The sequence below is a fragment of the Thermobia domestica genome, chromosome 16 (assembly GCF_964235325.1).
Source record: "Thermobia domestica chromosome 16, izTheDome1.hap1.1, whole genome shotgun sequence".
Lineage (NCBI taxonomy): Eukaryota > Metazoa > Arthropoda > Insecta > Zygentoma > Lepismatidae > Thermobia > Thermobia domestica.
This window is the reverse complement of record NC_137469.1, coordinates 126165735-126180466: the sequence shown is the minus strand read 5'-3', so window position 1 is coordinate 126180466 and position 14732 is coordinate 126165735. Positions and strand designations below refer to the sequence as shown.

Here is a 14732-nt window from a genome sequence, read left to right as displayed (position 1 = left end):
ACTGTACGTTTTCACCGCTTTCCGAGAAATTGACACCTTTTTCAAATACGTATTAGATGTTGAGAATTGGTCGTACATCTTATTTTTTTATCATATATTTTATTTTTTAAAAATGTGTTGTTATTTTTAAATGTATGTTATACATTGTGTGTAATGATTTTAACTTTATGGAACAGCTGAGTGAGAAACAAGCAACATTCCATCAAACCTGTTTCTGAGAAGAAGAAAAGAAAAAAAAATATTTCGTACTCAAACTATGCATTATACTTTTTTCTTTTCTTTGTTTTTTCTTGTTTCGTTAAAAAAAGAAAATGCAGCATACTTCCCACTCAGCCGTTCAGTTATTTATGACGAAAGATCCACAACATAAGATTTTTAAACTTTTTATTTGCAGATCGGTGGTGTAAGATTTTTATATGACAACGTCGTAGAGTCTTTGGAAAGATTTAACACTTCTACAGGCTTCGGCTGCATTTTAGCCCATTCTATGGGACTGGGTAAAACACTGCAGGTAAGTACATGATTACAACTGCATTTACAGTATATGTGCCAAATGTCTTTTACTGCAAGGAAGGTTTCTTGACACAGGGGTCTCATTCTTACCAAAACTAAAGGAGGCAAACTAGATTTATATGTACTTACTACTGATGCATATCGACCGTTTCATTCTCTCTCATTAATTCTATGCATGACTAGTGTTGTGAAGGTCTAAAAAAAAGCCGGAAATTTTGGTTAAAAAACCAGATTTTTAACGTTTTCCCCCGTGCTTGAAAAAAAAAAACCGCAAAATTTGGGAAAAATTGAAATTTTCGAATATTTTACTACATTATGTTTTTAAAATGAAAACTATTTTATATTTACTAGTTTACAGTTAAGATTATTGTGCTTATGTTACTTGTATTAAAATAGGAAAATTTGCAGCAACAAATATATGTGCACTACTTCTTTAAAGTTAGCACCTTGATAGAATGAACTTATGGCTACAAAAGTTACTAAAATATAATCCAAGTTGGATTAATTAATATAGATGCATTTAAATGATGAGCAATCTTATGAAGCTCCCACTTTATGATACCGAAGTGTTATATTAACGGGGCCAGAATCATTTTAGTTACTACCGGTACGTAAAATCAAATTGAGATACGTATCTTCCTTGTGCTGTGTAAAATTACCGGAAATTTTGAACCTTAGAAGAACTTCGTTCCCATATATTGGCAAAAACGGAAAATATAATTTAAAAATATTTTTTATTAAATATAATATTATATTTATAAATATAATTTATAAATGAAGGGTAAGGGCAAAAAAGAAGAAATGTCACAAAACTGCATTTTCGAGAAAACGGCGTTTTAATATTGAAAACTGCGTAAGAAGAATAGTATTAGTTAAATCTTTTGCCCATTTCACATGGACATTTCTACATCTACGCATGCATGGCATATACAGTCAAATAGTACCAACAGTCACCAACATATAGGGCAAAGCACCCCAAAAAGCACATACATGGACATTTCTTTTTTTTTTTTTTTCCTTACCCTTCATAATATAATATAAAAAAATAATATCCTTCGCCTGATACTAATCTTATTTGCTGTAACATGTCTGCAGCATATATACACAATGTGATTCGCTAACATTGCTAACATTGTAAAGTACTTAAAGCAACAGATTTTGATTTCTGGTAAAAATCCCTCTTTATTATTTGTATATTTTTCGAACAACTCAAAAAGAGAGATGATCTTATTTACACATACACACACAAACCGCACAAGTGCGTAAATTTGAGCAGCAAGAAATATATTAAAGAATTTAGCATGTGCAACTTCCGTTCGTTATTAATAAAGACTAGCAGAATACCTGTTCTTCGCACGGAGAGAATACGTTTCATTTTGAACATAAAGGGCTCCAAAACTATCACCAATGAACTGAGCGACCCCAGAAACTATGGATATCGGCTATTTTCGATTATTTGGATCTTCCCTCTTGCCCGCCCCCAACTTACGGGGATAAATTTGGATTTAAACGGCATCGAAAGTGTCACTGTTCATCTCAGTGGACCCGAAAACTTTGGATTCAACACTAATATCGATCATTTTCCATCATTTATATATATATATCCCCCTCTTCCAATTTGCGGAGATAATTTGGATTTAAACGGCTTCAAAGGTGTCACTTCACCTCAGCGACCCCGAAAACTATGACTTTGACACTAACATCGGCTATTCCAATAATTTTTATTTATTTATTTTATTTATTTATTTATTTATTTATTTAAAGAAAGAAGAAAATGTAATATATTGGAAGTATCCAATATATTAAAGAATATACATAAACATACTAAATTATAAAAATAACAATATACAAAATATTAATGGAATAAAGTAAAAAGTATAAGGAAAAATTAACTGCTACAGAAATTAACAAGTCAACGGACTTCCTAGATTCCCTTTATTAATAGAGTTTAACGTACCCAGTATTCAGAGACAACAGGACTTCGGTCTTCCAGAAGTCATGTCAATCTTCCGGTATCGGGCAGATTAATTCAATGCACTTATTTCTATATTGCGAAATTTTTATATTTCTTATGCAAAGAATAAAGAAAATATGGAAAATGTCTCACATAAGCAAATGCTTGTGTGTGAGCCTGATTCTCATGTTTTATTTATTTATTTTCTTACCGTACCATATGAGGTTTATAATTCTTACTTTTAGCTAACAATAGTTTTTTAAATACTTCTTGATTCTTTTAATCACTGTAAAATTAACTTTTTATATGCTTTGAAATTACTTTCCTGTTTGATTTGGAGTGGGAGTTCGTTATAGATCTTCGGAGCTCTGTAATATGTTTGACATTGAGTTATAGGTTTACTTGTTGCTTTAATTTCTAAATTTTTGGTTGTCACATTTCTAGTTATATGCATATGTTTTATTACATCCCATTTGTTACTATTCTTTTTAACATGTGGTAACACTGAAAATTGGTTATAGAGTCTATTTAGTCTACTTTCAAGTCCCTTTTTTAAACATATTCTTACAATATTATTTTGCTGAACAATCAAAGGTTTTAAATGAGTAGGGTAAGCAGCACCCCTAAATTAATATGTCATATGTAAGTACACTATTTACAAGAGCATAATATACAGTACGTAATATTTTTATGCTTATAATGTTTCGTAATTGAACAAGTTTATATAATAATTCTCTTAGTATTCTGGCGATATGTGTAATGTGAGATCATCATTTTAGATGCTTATCAATAAGGGGGCCGCGGTGGCTCAGTGGTAGAGCGTTCACCTCTGGTGCTTGGGGTCCCGGGTTTGATCCCAGCCCCCGCCAAGTGGACTTTGTGGTGGACAAACACCGTGTGCGTGAGTTTCCTCGGGGTTCTCCCGTTTCCTCCCACTTTCTTCATTCCACCATTTCATTCATTACCATCATCACCGTCTCCTTTAGCCTAACCGGCATAACCGTGGGACGTAAAACTCAAAGATTTCATTTCATTTTTGCTTATCAATAAATAAGTATTTTACTTTATTTTTTCACTAATAAGAGGACTACAGTTACATTTTTCAGTATTTTGACAATAATGCAATTTTAGTGACATGTTTTCCGGCTGTCCTGTTAAAGTTGGCGAAAACGTTATATACCTGGTTTTTTCAGCATTTAATACTAACTGATGATTATCAAGCCATTGTTTTACTTTCTTCATTTCTGCTTCAGTTTTCTTGAATACATCTGTCCATGTTTTACCAGTAAGTATAAGAGAGGTGTCATCAGCAAATGATTGTATATGCCCGTCCATTTTTAAATTACACAAATCATTTATATGAATTAAAAATAATATTGGACCTAATACAGTTCCTTGTGGGACTCCGTGTTTTACATATGAATAATTGCTTTGAAAATTACGTATTTGGACGGCCTGTTTTCTGTCTTTCAAATAACTGCTAAATCAAGATAGCTATATACCCCTTATTGCATATCTTTCTAGTTTAAGAGAATTTTGTGTGATATTGGATATACACACACACACACACACACATATATATATATATATATATATATCCCCCTTCCCTAAGTTGGTGGTCTGAATTTTTATTTAAATGGCATCGGAAGTGTCACCGTTCATTTCAGTGACCCGAAAAACTATGGATTCAACACTAATATCGGTCATTTTCGATTATTTTATGTATCTTTCTTCCCCCTACCCTCAAGTTGTAGTGCTGAATTTGGATTTAAGCGGCACAGAAGTGTGACTGTTCATCTCAGTAACCCCGAAAACTGTGGATTCGGCACTAATATCGTTCATTTTCAATATATATTCCCCCTTCCTTCCTCCAAGTGGCACCTTCAAAGTGAAATGAAAAGAACCGTCCCAGACCCGAACCTCATCCATGTGGAAAATTTTATCGAGATCGGTCTCGTGGTTAGAGAGTTATTAAGTCACTTTCATCTTATAGATAATTTGTCGCACTAGAAAACAGGTATTTGTTTACATACAAAATTTTGTACATAAAGTTTATATAAAATTTATATTAGAATATTAAATAATTGTAGTTATATGTTTTAGTGCATGAGTATTAGTGAAATTTTCCTACTACTTTCTCTTTTAAGAAGTAATTTGGTTAAAATTAACAAAATTTCACCAGATCAAAGAACACATTAAGAACTCAGTTTTATTCAAGAGCCTTATTTATTGCAACAGAAACGCTTCATGATGGTAGATGTGTATGCAGCTGTAAAAGTTCTGTAATTAATGCACAGCTACGACTAAAAAGCACATAAAGGCAATGAGTGCAGACTATTAATTTTCAAGAATAATTACAACAGTTTTATTTTCGATTTTTTTTTTTTTTTTTTTTTTTAATATTCGCAAAATTGAAATTTCTCAACTTACATTTTTCACACGTTCGAAAAAAAAAAAAAACTTCCATTACTAGTACAATTAACCTAGAACAAAGATTTTTATTATTTTCCCAATTTTTACGGAAAGAAACCAGAAAAAACTGATTTTTACTAACAGGTTCAAAATTTCCGGAAATTTTACAACACTATACATGACACAATAAGTGTAGTGTTCATTAGTTGTGAACAGTAGCGTTTGAGCTGTAAACTTTACAAGCGGAGAAAAATACACATGTGAATAAAATAAAGAAAATCGTACCTTGCTCCCAGTCAATTAAAGTATAATTCAAACTGTATCGGTATTCGCTGATATATTTTCCGTGACTTCTGTTACAGCTTGGTAGGTAACATGTATGTGGGTCTCTACCTACTAGTAGAACCCTTCAGAGAGTAAACCCAATGAAATCTCCAATTCTCAAAACTATTTTGGACTTGGTCTCTTGGAAAATCCATTATAAAGTTGGTAGATATTTTTACTATATGAAGGTTATTATATGTTCTTCCTGTTCGCATGCGTTTTAACACTGTGTCCATGTTCAATAAAGCGTGCTGCTAGAGGAAAGAAAGAAGGCAAAAATATATTATATTGAACTTCTGAGGCCATATTTCGGCGGTAGGGTCTCGTAAAAATATAGTGATGTGGCAGCACCGCACGACACTGGAAAGATGTGTGTCTAACAGAAGAAAACATCATTATTGTTTGGCATGAAGTAGTGGTTGCATGTGTGACTGGCAAATGAACTTTCTATGTTCAAATATCGCTTCTGTTTCCTTTTTACTTTTATCTCTCTCTCTCTCTCTTTTTTTTTTTTTTTTTATACGGTTCAAAACGTTATTTCAAGATAAATGTGAATAGCAACAGTAACAAATTGCGAATAGTGTGCAGAAACAGAAATAAACACATTGACGTAACATATCTATGGAAAAGATTTCTTGAAAACGCTCACAATCACCAGCAAAGAGAGAAGAATGCTCGTAAATTGTGAAGAATAGTAGTACGGGAGATCATTCATATAAAAAAGGAACAACAAGGGGCCCTAAAACACTACCCTACAGGACACCGATTACGTGTTGTTTGCCACGGTGTCGTTTGCCCTGATTCTATTTTGGTGTTGGGGTTTGCCATGGTATTGTTCTTTGTGATTTATCTAATATCATAATCTTGAAGATTTACACAAAATCGTTTCATAAGCTGAGGGTTCCCAGATGACTGTGCTATAACAATTCAATATATTTTTTTTGTATGCAGAATACATACAATACAAACCGTTTCAAGTACAGTATTGGGTACTGCGCTGTCGGCTGTTAACGCCACAGTTAAATTTATTCAAGTTGAGTTCAAGCACTTGATGTAATCATTTATGTGGGTAGAAACACCCCAAATGCATGTTGAAAATTGATATGACGTACAATTTCTGTGTTTTCGAATGTGTAGTTAACATTATATCTAGGCATATCACCAGGACCACCCACAAATGGGGGTGTAGCAATCTCGACAAATAGAGACCCGCACCTTCGGGAGGGGGCGTGATAATTTTTTGTCTTTTAATATTTCGTAACTTTCTTACATCATAGATTAAACGAAATTAAATTTAAATACTGTATATGGATTTAGCAATCTTTGAAACACCTTTTGTGAGAGGAAGGAAATTTAGTCTATTGGTAATACAAAAATTTAGTGACTTTTGTGTTGTTACATGCGTATTGTCAAGCCTCAAATATTATTAAAATATACGAGTGGGCAATCCCTTCACCTAGCCTTTCTAAGACAAGATGGAGTGTGCACGAATTGGAGTGGATTTGAGTTAAGTGTCCTGTTCAGCACCAAACTACGGGACCTGGACCTACACGTACAGCTTAACATGGAATCCGAACCACATGAGTTTCCGCCGGTAATCGAGCTGCCTTGGAGTGTGAACCCAATGTGATGTGGTGTTATATTCATTACTTTATTTCATGCTTGTGGGCGCATAAATTCTACTCTATAGTATGTTATTCTATAGATCTAAAACAGAGTGCGAGTAGTCCCGGGTTTGATTCCCGGTGGAGACACTCGGTCGAAAATGTTTAAAAGCTGTTTCATTCCAGCCATCCTGAGTACAGATTTCTCTTATTCCCAGTAGGCAGTACCTAACATACAGGTGCCAGACCTCTTCCTTCGTTCCCTTTCCTTGGATAATGTGATCGCCGAGGGACGTCATCTCTCATACGTGACGGGCTAATATGGTCATATGTGGCGAAAGCCCAGAAATCTAAATCTAAATCCTAATATAAAACAGTGCCTGGCAATCCTTCCTTTTATTCCAGATGTATGTGAATCTTCACGATAATGAGATCTGATAAAATCGAAATGCAAATACTGTGGCAAAATCGTGGCAAACAACACCAAAATCGAGTCGTGGGAAACGACACGGTGGCAAACAACACGCCAGGACACTAGAAAGAACTGGGACAGATTTGGATGGTGAATCTGGAAAACAGCACGTTGCTTGCAATTAATAAGATAATCATTCCACAAAGAAAGAAATTGTCCATGTACATTAAATCTATTTGATAGATTATAAAGATGGTGATGTATGTCAACTTCTTTTAAAAATTATCCAACCCTTCAACTGAGAATTGCCTGAAACACAGTTAAGTAGCATGTATAAGAAATTCATATAGGTTAGCAAAACATAGTTTCTGTTAGCAGGAAACCATGCTGTAAGGAGTTGAAAAAAGAAGGGCTGTGAACTTGCAAAAGCTGAGTTAATGATTTTTTTCCCCACAAAAAATTGAAAAAACAGAGAAGTAAAGTAGACCTGTGAAAGCATACAGCAGTTTTAATGCCAGATTTGGAGATTGGAACAATATTAGCCTGGTTCCAAAGCTGAGGAAAAACATCTTCCTCAAAACATCTATTAAACAAAAGTACTAAAGGATAAGTAATAGATTCATCTGTATTCCGTAGGAAAATTATATTCGTTTTCTCTCACTCAATGACACGATGATGGAGAGCAGATAAAAGAAGCGGGCGTAGTAGAAATCGAGGATAAAAAATACGAACACACATCTTCAAGACAAGGAAGAGGATTTGATACCGGCTAGATTGAGAAATTTCTATGAAAATAATAATAAAAAGATTTTGCTCTGTGTTCACCAATAACAATGCTACTATCATGAGGGATATTCCGTGGAGGGCTATCCGTGAATTAATGAGAAAACGGAAAATATTAGGCTTCGAACAAAACAATAATAAAATGTTGTAAATGAAGTTTTTGTACTTCTTTCTAAGTAAAAACTTAGCATATATACGAGTTTCCGGAAACTATATAAGTACTGTATACTGATTAGGATGTTGTTTCCAGAGTAACACGCAAGCTTCTTATTTTTAAGAGCAAATCGAATCTCAGCATCAAACGAAAATGGGAACTTAGATAATGACTTTGATTCTTCGGAAATAAAGATTTCTACAGCAACTAAAACTGTATTTGTAAGTAATGCTGAAACATCATCAATAATGACATTATTCAACAAGCACTATGGAAACGGATCAAAGGCACAATAAATGCCATCGCATGGAGCCGCCTCAAAAACCGAATCATACGTTTTACTGGACTGAACTGTCTATTAAAAGTTCGTAATATATATATATATAAAGTGGGGTTATATATAATAATCCGTACGTGTTCAACATATTACATTGATGATATAAAATTGATGCGTGTTCAACAGTATGAATAAATGTTTCTGAAAAACAGCTATTAATACCACATTTCCCAACTCTCATGTCCGGTGATATCCAATCAATGAATGGGTTAAAACCACCCATTAAATCATCTACGGAAAGAGCTGCCAGTATCGGGTCTGCAGGTTTCCTAAATGGTTACAAGAGAGGTTTCCTGTGCTATAGTAACATATATGGAACACTTTTTGCCTTTGTGAATGCTTAGTTCAACCGAGATAATTTTCCAATTTCTTGTTAAATGATATCGCACTTTGTTGGCCCGTTTTTTGTTAATACAAATAACCACCAACCATGAAGTTACACGGTGGTTCCTGTAAACATTAAAATGAAATGAAAAAGGAAGTTCTTCATCTTTGGCAAAATTGTTCAGCCATATTTCAAATGGAAATAGGTAAGTCATATTAAACTAATTTTGTGAGTTAGAGAATCCCTTAACTTATTTTTGATGCTCAGGTTTTTTGATAATACACATAAATTCAGATATTACGAAAGGGAGGATTAGGATTCAACTGAACATCACCACTGCAAAGAAAGAAGAAAAAAAGTCAGTATGCAACAATGGTTCATTTCTTCTAATAAATGTGAATGAACGCTAGATTAATTAAACAAAAAAATACCTGACGACGAGAAAGCAGTAAAAACAATAAAGATGTATAAATGAAGGTACCAGATAAGACAATTTCCAAGTCGACCATAATTTTTATATACAAATTTTATGTATTTAAGATCATCTTTATGATCATATATATCTTTATGATCAGGAGGAATATATAATCTTCAAACTTAGTTAAGATATACCAACTTTGAAACGGATTTTTCTTAAGAGACCAAGTACAACACAATTTTGAGAACTGAAGATTTCATATACTTTACTCTGAAAGGTTCTGCTAGAAGACAGACCTACCGTATTTCACCACTTTTCTCCCTACATTCCTAACGTAATGATGGCAATTTTTAAGATACAGATCGCTTAATTTCAGTGAACTATCAATCGAGTAGATCAAAAATTTTGACCACAAAGTCGATTTAACTCGAAGGCGTAAAGAATTGAAATATTCTGGACAATGGGGACACATGTGGGCTCGTTTGCCCTTATTATCATTGAATATAGATATTTCGGAATTTAGGAAATGAGCAAATGATGGAAGGTTCAAGTCCTATCTCAATATCTTAGCAGTGTGGGAGATAAAAAGCAAAACTTCTTCACTTATTCCTATGGTATTTTCTCGTGTAATTAAAAAAAATAAATAAAATAAAAAAAGAAAAAAATAAAATAAAAAAATAAAAAGAAGGTAGTGAGCTTTCGATTGGAAATCTCAATACTTAATCAGCAAATAGTTGTATCCCATTCCCAAATTGAATTATATCTACTAGAATTAAAATGCATGTATCAATATGAGTGTACGAAATCGTATTTTTAATTTGTTATGCGCTCTTTGTAAATTTATTGTTTTTCTTTGCAGGTGGTGTCCTTTTGCGACGTATTTTTAACACATACTGGAGCACGGACCGTACTTTGTATTATGCCTATTAACACGTTGCAGAATTGGGTAGCAGAGTTTAATATTTGGCTGCCAAGTGATCCTCTTAATAGCCCATTGGCAGCTCATGGGGAAGTCAAGCCCCGGAGTTTTCCACTTCACGTTCTGAATGATTCACATAAATCTCTTGGAGCAAGATCTAAGGTTAGTGTCCTACTATTCTTACTGGCATTTCGAACGAGTAAGTAAGATCTGCTTGAAATGGAATAAACTTTGTTCATGCACTAAACATCTTTGAATGTATACTGTAGTCGCTGTATCTCTGCCTCTGACAGCTATGCAAAAAAGAAAGCGAGGGTTGATACTACACTGACCCCCCCCCCCCCCCCACAAGGTCGAATGAGTGACCGAGCTGTCACCGCGTTAGCATGGAAACCAGACGTTGTTGCCGCTCTGTCTTCTTAGTTTTGTTTGTGCGTAGTTGAGTGAAAAGTTCTTTGAGATTGTATTCGATTATTGCAACTGTGGTGTTTTCTTTCCTTTTTGTGTGTTTGGGTGTGCTGTTAAGAATATTATTGTAATTAATTGACAATGGCTAGTTCTTCAGAACCGAAGCCAAAGAAAATAGGAGTTTATAAAGGACAAAGCCGAGAATTGATATACAGACTTCGTGAATATTTCGAGAATGAGCGCGATAATGGAGGTCCTCTTCTTCCTGTGACCAGGGTGGTGAACAGAGTGACTGATGCCTTACGTGTGGGAAAATCTATTGTTAAGAACATAACAAAAGAAAAATGTTCCGAAGAACTTAATTCTCCTTCTGCAGTTTTGGTTATCCGAAAATTTTGAAAAATCCATGAAAATTTAGCATTTATTAAGCAGTTCATTTCGATTGTGTCTACTTGCTTTTTCTGTTTATTCTTAGTGTACGGTTATACCCACGACAAATCAGCAACATTGTTTTGTCCACGTGTAAAACTGTCAGAGCCAGAGACGTAGCGCCCTAGTCTAAGCTAATGAACGCGATTGAGGAACCATAAATGTATAAAGATTTTGTCACTTTTTTGAAGTGAAGAATGGTTAGTAAGGTTTGATGTATTGCCTTAATGACTTTTTTATGTTCCAATGGAAAAATTGTTTTGTGTTAAAAAAAAAAAAAAAAGTATAAAGCGACATTTACCAATTTCTTATTCATGTGAAGCGACGTATGTAGGAACTTACTAAAAATAGTAGCACTAGGTTAAAGGAACACTTCAGAAAGTTCCAAGCAGGGTGGATTGATTTAAATCCTGATTTTAATTAAGATTTAAATCACTTGATTTTTTAAATAAAAATTGTTGATTTAAATCAAATTCCGAAATAAATTAATTTAAAGTGAAAATAAGTAAAATCCCGTTTCCGTTTTGTTATTTCGATTTTGGAAGATAATAATCATAATATAATGAGACTTAGATGTATGTACAGCACAGTATGAAAACAAGTGTCATGCATAGGAGATTAGAGAAAATCGAAGGGTAACGATTGAACGAGTAACAGGGGAATCCTGCTTTCTTCTCTTCTAAGATATAGTTTGTAAATCGTTAACTTTTCCAACGGGGAAATCACCAACATTTAAGACGGAAATTCTTATGTGTGCACGTTTGTTTGTTCCCAGATAATAGGGGCGTATTTAGAGGAGTTCGATCCCTCTCCGAAACTGAAAATATGTTTAGATTTTATAACTTTAGGCGAAATTTATGTATTTTATATGTATTTCGTGCCGCAAGCAGTTCTGATTTTTTTTTTTTTTTAATATGCTCCTGCCAAATATCAGTAACTTAAAAAAAACAAATCATGTTGATAAACGTTGCTGTTCTTTTTCCTTAATGCTTAAGAAGCGTTGTTTAGGATTGAAATAGGTTAGCGATTGTGGATTAGTTCAAAATTCAACGCCAATACTTCCACTTACATGGCATAATTAACATTTAATTCTAATTCTTAATGTTTCTTCTTCAATTCGCGACTTATATTATACGAAGCGAAAGATTTGATTTAAATCAAAAAATCGATTTAACCCTTAGTTGGTAACATCCAAAAAAATAAGCTATAACAGTAACATCCGCCTGAGAGATGGACACTCACAATTGAGACGCTTGAAGCCAAAGTGGTGTAAGTCAGTTTTCAATAAGATATAGTTACACGCAGAGAATTGATTCTACGTAACAAAATTCATAAACTGAATAGTGAAGCACATCGTCATTCACTTGTGGATGTACCCATAAATGCAATACTACGTGCTTCACCGCTGAGAATCTATTTCTAAACATATACCTTGTAGAATTGTATCAACACATATATGCATGCCAATAGAATATGCCTTCTGGCATTTAAAAATGAACTTTTTGAAAACAAAGACATTGCTGCTGGAAGATTCTTTCTTTTCCTTCACTTACGAGTAGATGAATCATCAAACCTAAAACCCGCCAGCAAAACTTCACACCTTGTGAGACATGGTTGTACGAAAAACGTTCAGTGCAGTCAGTTGAAAAAAGTGACACCAAGCTCTTATGCTCCGACTTGAAAATCGGGGCGTGACATCATTAAAATCTCTTTCTGGATAGCTGACATGACCTGTTTTGGAAAAATGATCTTGTTCAGGAACATATGAATCATCGAATCCGTAATCATAATCAGTTTCTAATCTATAGCCATTTCTTAACTATTCTATAGCCATTTGTAGTATAGCCCTACTACTCCTTTGTCGTATACTTTTGCTATTTGACAACTTAAAATACTGAGATTTTCGAAACGAAAGAAAACACTGAAATATTAATAGTTGTTCGTATAAAGTAATATCCATTCCTTAGACGGACAAAATATATTTCTTTTACAGTAATATCCGCTCGCGAGACGGCGTGGAATAACTTTACACATTTCGAAGTTTGCAACAGTGAGCTAGACACGCGACTACCTGCACAAAACAGCACAGTCAACTCACAACTAAAGCATATATGAAATATCAGATCATTTCGCGAATATGCGTACCAACTCTGAAGAAAACATATATATCCGTCTGGGAGATGGATATTACCGACTAAGGGTTAAGTATTTAAAATTAAAAAATAAATAAATAAATAAATAAAAAAAATAATGTTTTTCCGCCCTGCCGTATGGTGAGACGGCACACTATATCGTCACACATTCGGTTTCTCAACGATACAGCAAGTCCTTTATGTATGTACTACGTATGATAAAATTAGAAATTACCCGAAGGAATTCCACTTTTGTTCAGCAGTATGAATAGTGTTGTATTCATCACGTATTCGTTATATTCACATAAATGATATCGAGAGAACCGTGACGAACGTGCATTAGGAATAAAACATAAGAGTTGTTCGTACGAAATGACATAATAGTTGAAGTTTAATAGATTTTATTTATTTATTTATTTACCATTTCGATTATTTCTTTCTTCTTTGTTATTCCTACTTTCATTTTCTGTTCTGTTTGTATCATACATAAATTAGTCCTTCATTGTGAACTCAAGATGTCGCGTTTTTGATCATTTCATATCTTTTCCTCACCTACGCTTACTGATCAACATTCAAGCCAAATTTGGTTTTCCTAGCTTCAGCAGTTTGAAGTTCCTATTCTTTCGACAGAGGTTTTGAGGGGGCTATAGATTCACGGTGACAATAGATTTTTCAATTAAGATTGTGTTTATATTTTAACCCGCCGCCATTTTACACAGGGTTATCGTAGAGAGTCGAGACATGCTCCATCTTCTTTCATTCCGCAACAGCTTTCAAACGATGTGCTACTTAACCCCCCCCCCCCTTTGCTATTTGAAACTTTTGAGTTGGACCCCGTCTGGGACCCTGAGACAAACTTTTTTTTACCCCAAAACGTGTGCCCTTGAAGATGATGGGATAAATGTTCGCCGAGTTTTCATTAAAGTCATTAAGAATTCGGTCTCCGTGTTCTTTTATAGTGCAGTCGCAAATCAAAAATGTGAACCAACCACAATAGACATTTAGTATGATTTTTTAAACTTTAATATGATTAGAGAGAGCAAACTGAGTATATTGTGAGTTTATTTACATAGTAATTCAGAATTCCTATTGCACACTTCGAGGGAGGAGGCCTAGTAGATCAATTTATAATAAGGAGCTCATGCCCGGAACGTACTGTTTGGGACGTTCATTTAGACAGCCACCCCGAACCTTTTCGAATTTCATCAAAATAGTCCCAATTGTTTGTGCACGCAAAACTGGCGTTTGTCCGCAAAGTACTTTTAAGGAATTTAGAAATTAATTTGGAGACAGGCTGTCTACTCCAATCTTCGATTGGCGTCAAAATGGTCTCAGTCGTTTGTGCAGCGATTGAGCACGAACAATTTTCATTTGTGTAAAATTTCAAAGGGAGTATAGTTTCCCAAACCTACTCATTGGCACCAAAATGGCTTCGGTTAGGTTTTTGGCTCTTGGGTCTGGCCTACAAGGTTTGCGACCATCGAGTATTTTTGAGCGTGTGTATGCAAACATCTTTCTTTAGAAGTACACTGTGTGCAACGAACTTTAAGGGTGACATATCCAACAGCTCTTGTAGTGATGTAGGCAAAGTGAGAGATGCACAATTTT

At 34.3% G+C, this 14732-nt stretch overlaps 1 protein-coding gene across 2 annotated transcripts in view; it reads left to right on the top strand.

Annotated features, from left to right (window-relative positions):
* LOC145673398 (uncharacterized) overlaps positions 1-14732 on the top strand; it is a 125171-nt gene that overhangs the window by 28265 nt on the left and 82174 nt on the right. For both annotated transcript variants that reach the window (XM_081743060.1, XM_081743058.1), the window contains exons 4-5: positions 395-511; positions 10096-10317. In XM_081743060.1, the coding sequence (XP_081599186.1) occupies positions 395-511; positions 10096-10317 (339 nt within the window). The remainder of the gene's footprint in view (positions 1-394; positions 512-10095; positions 10318-14732) is intronic.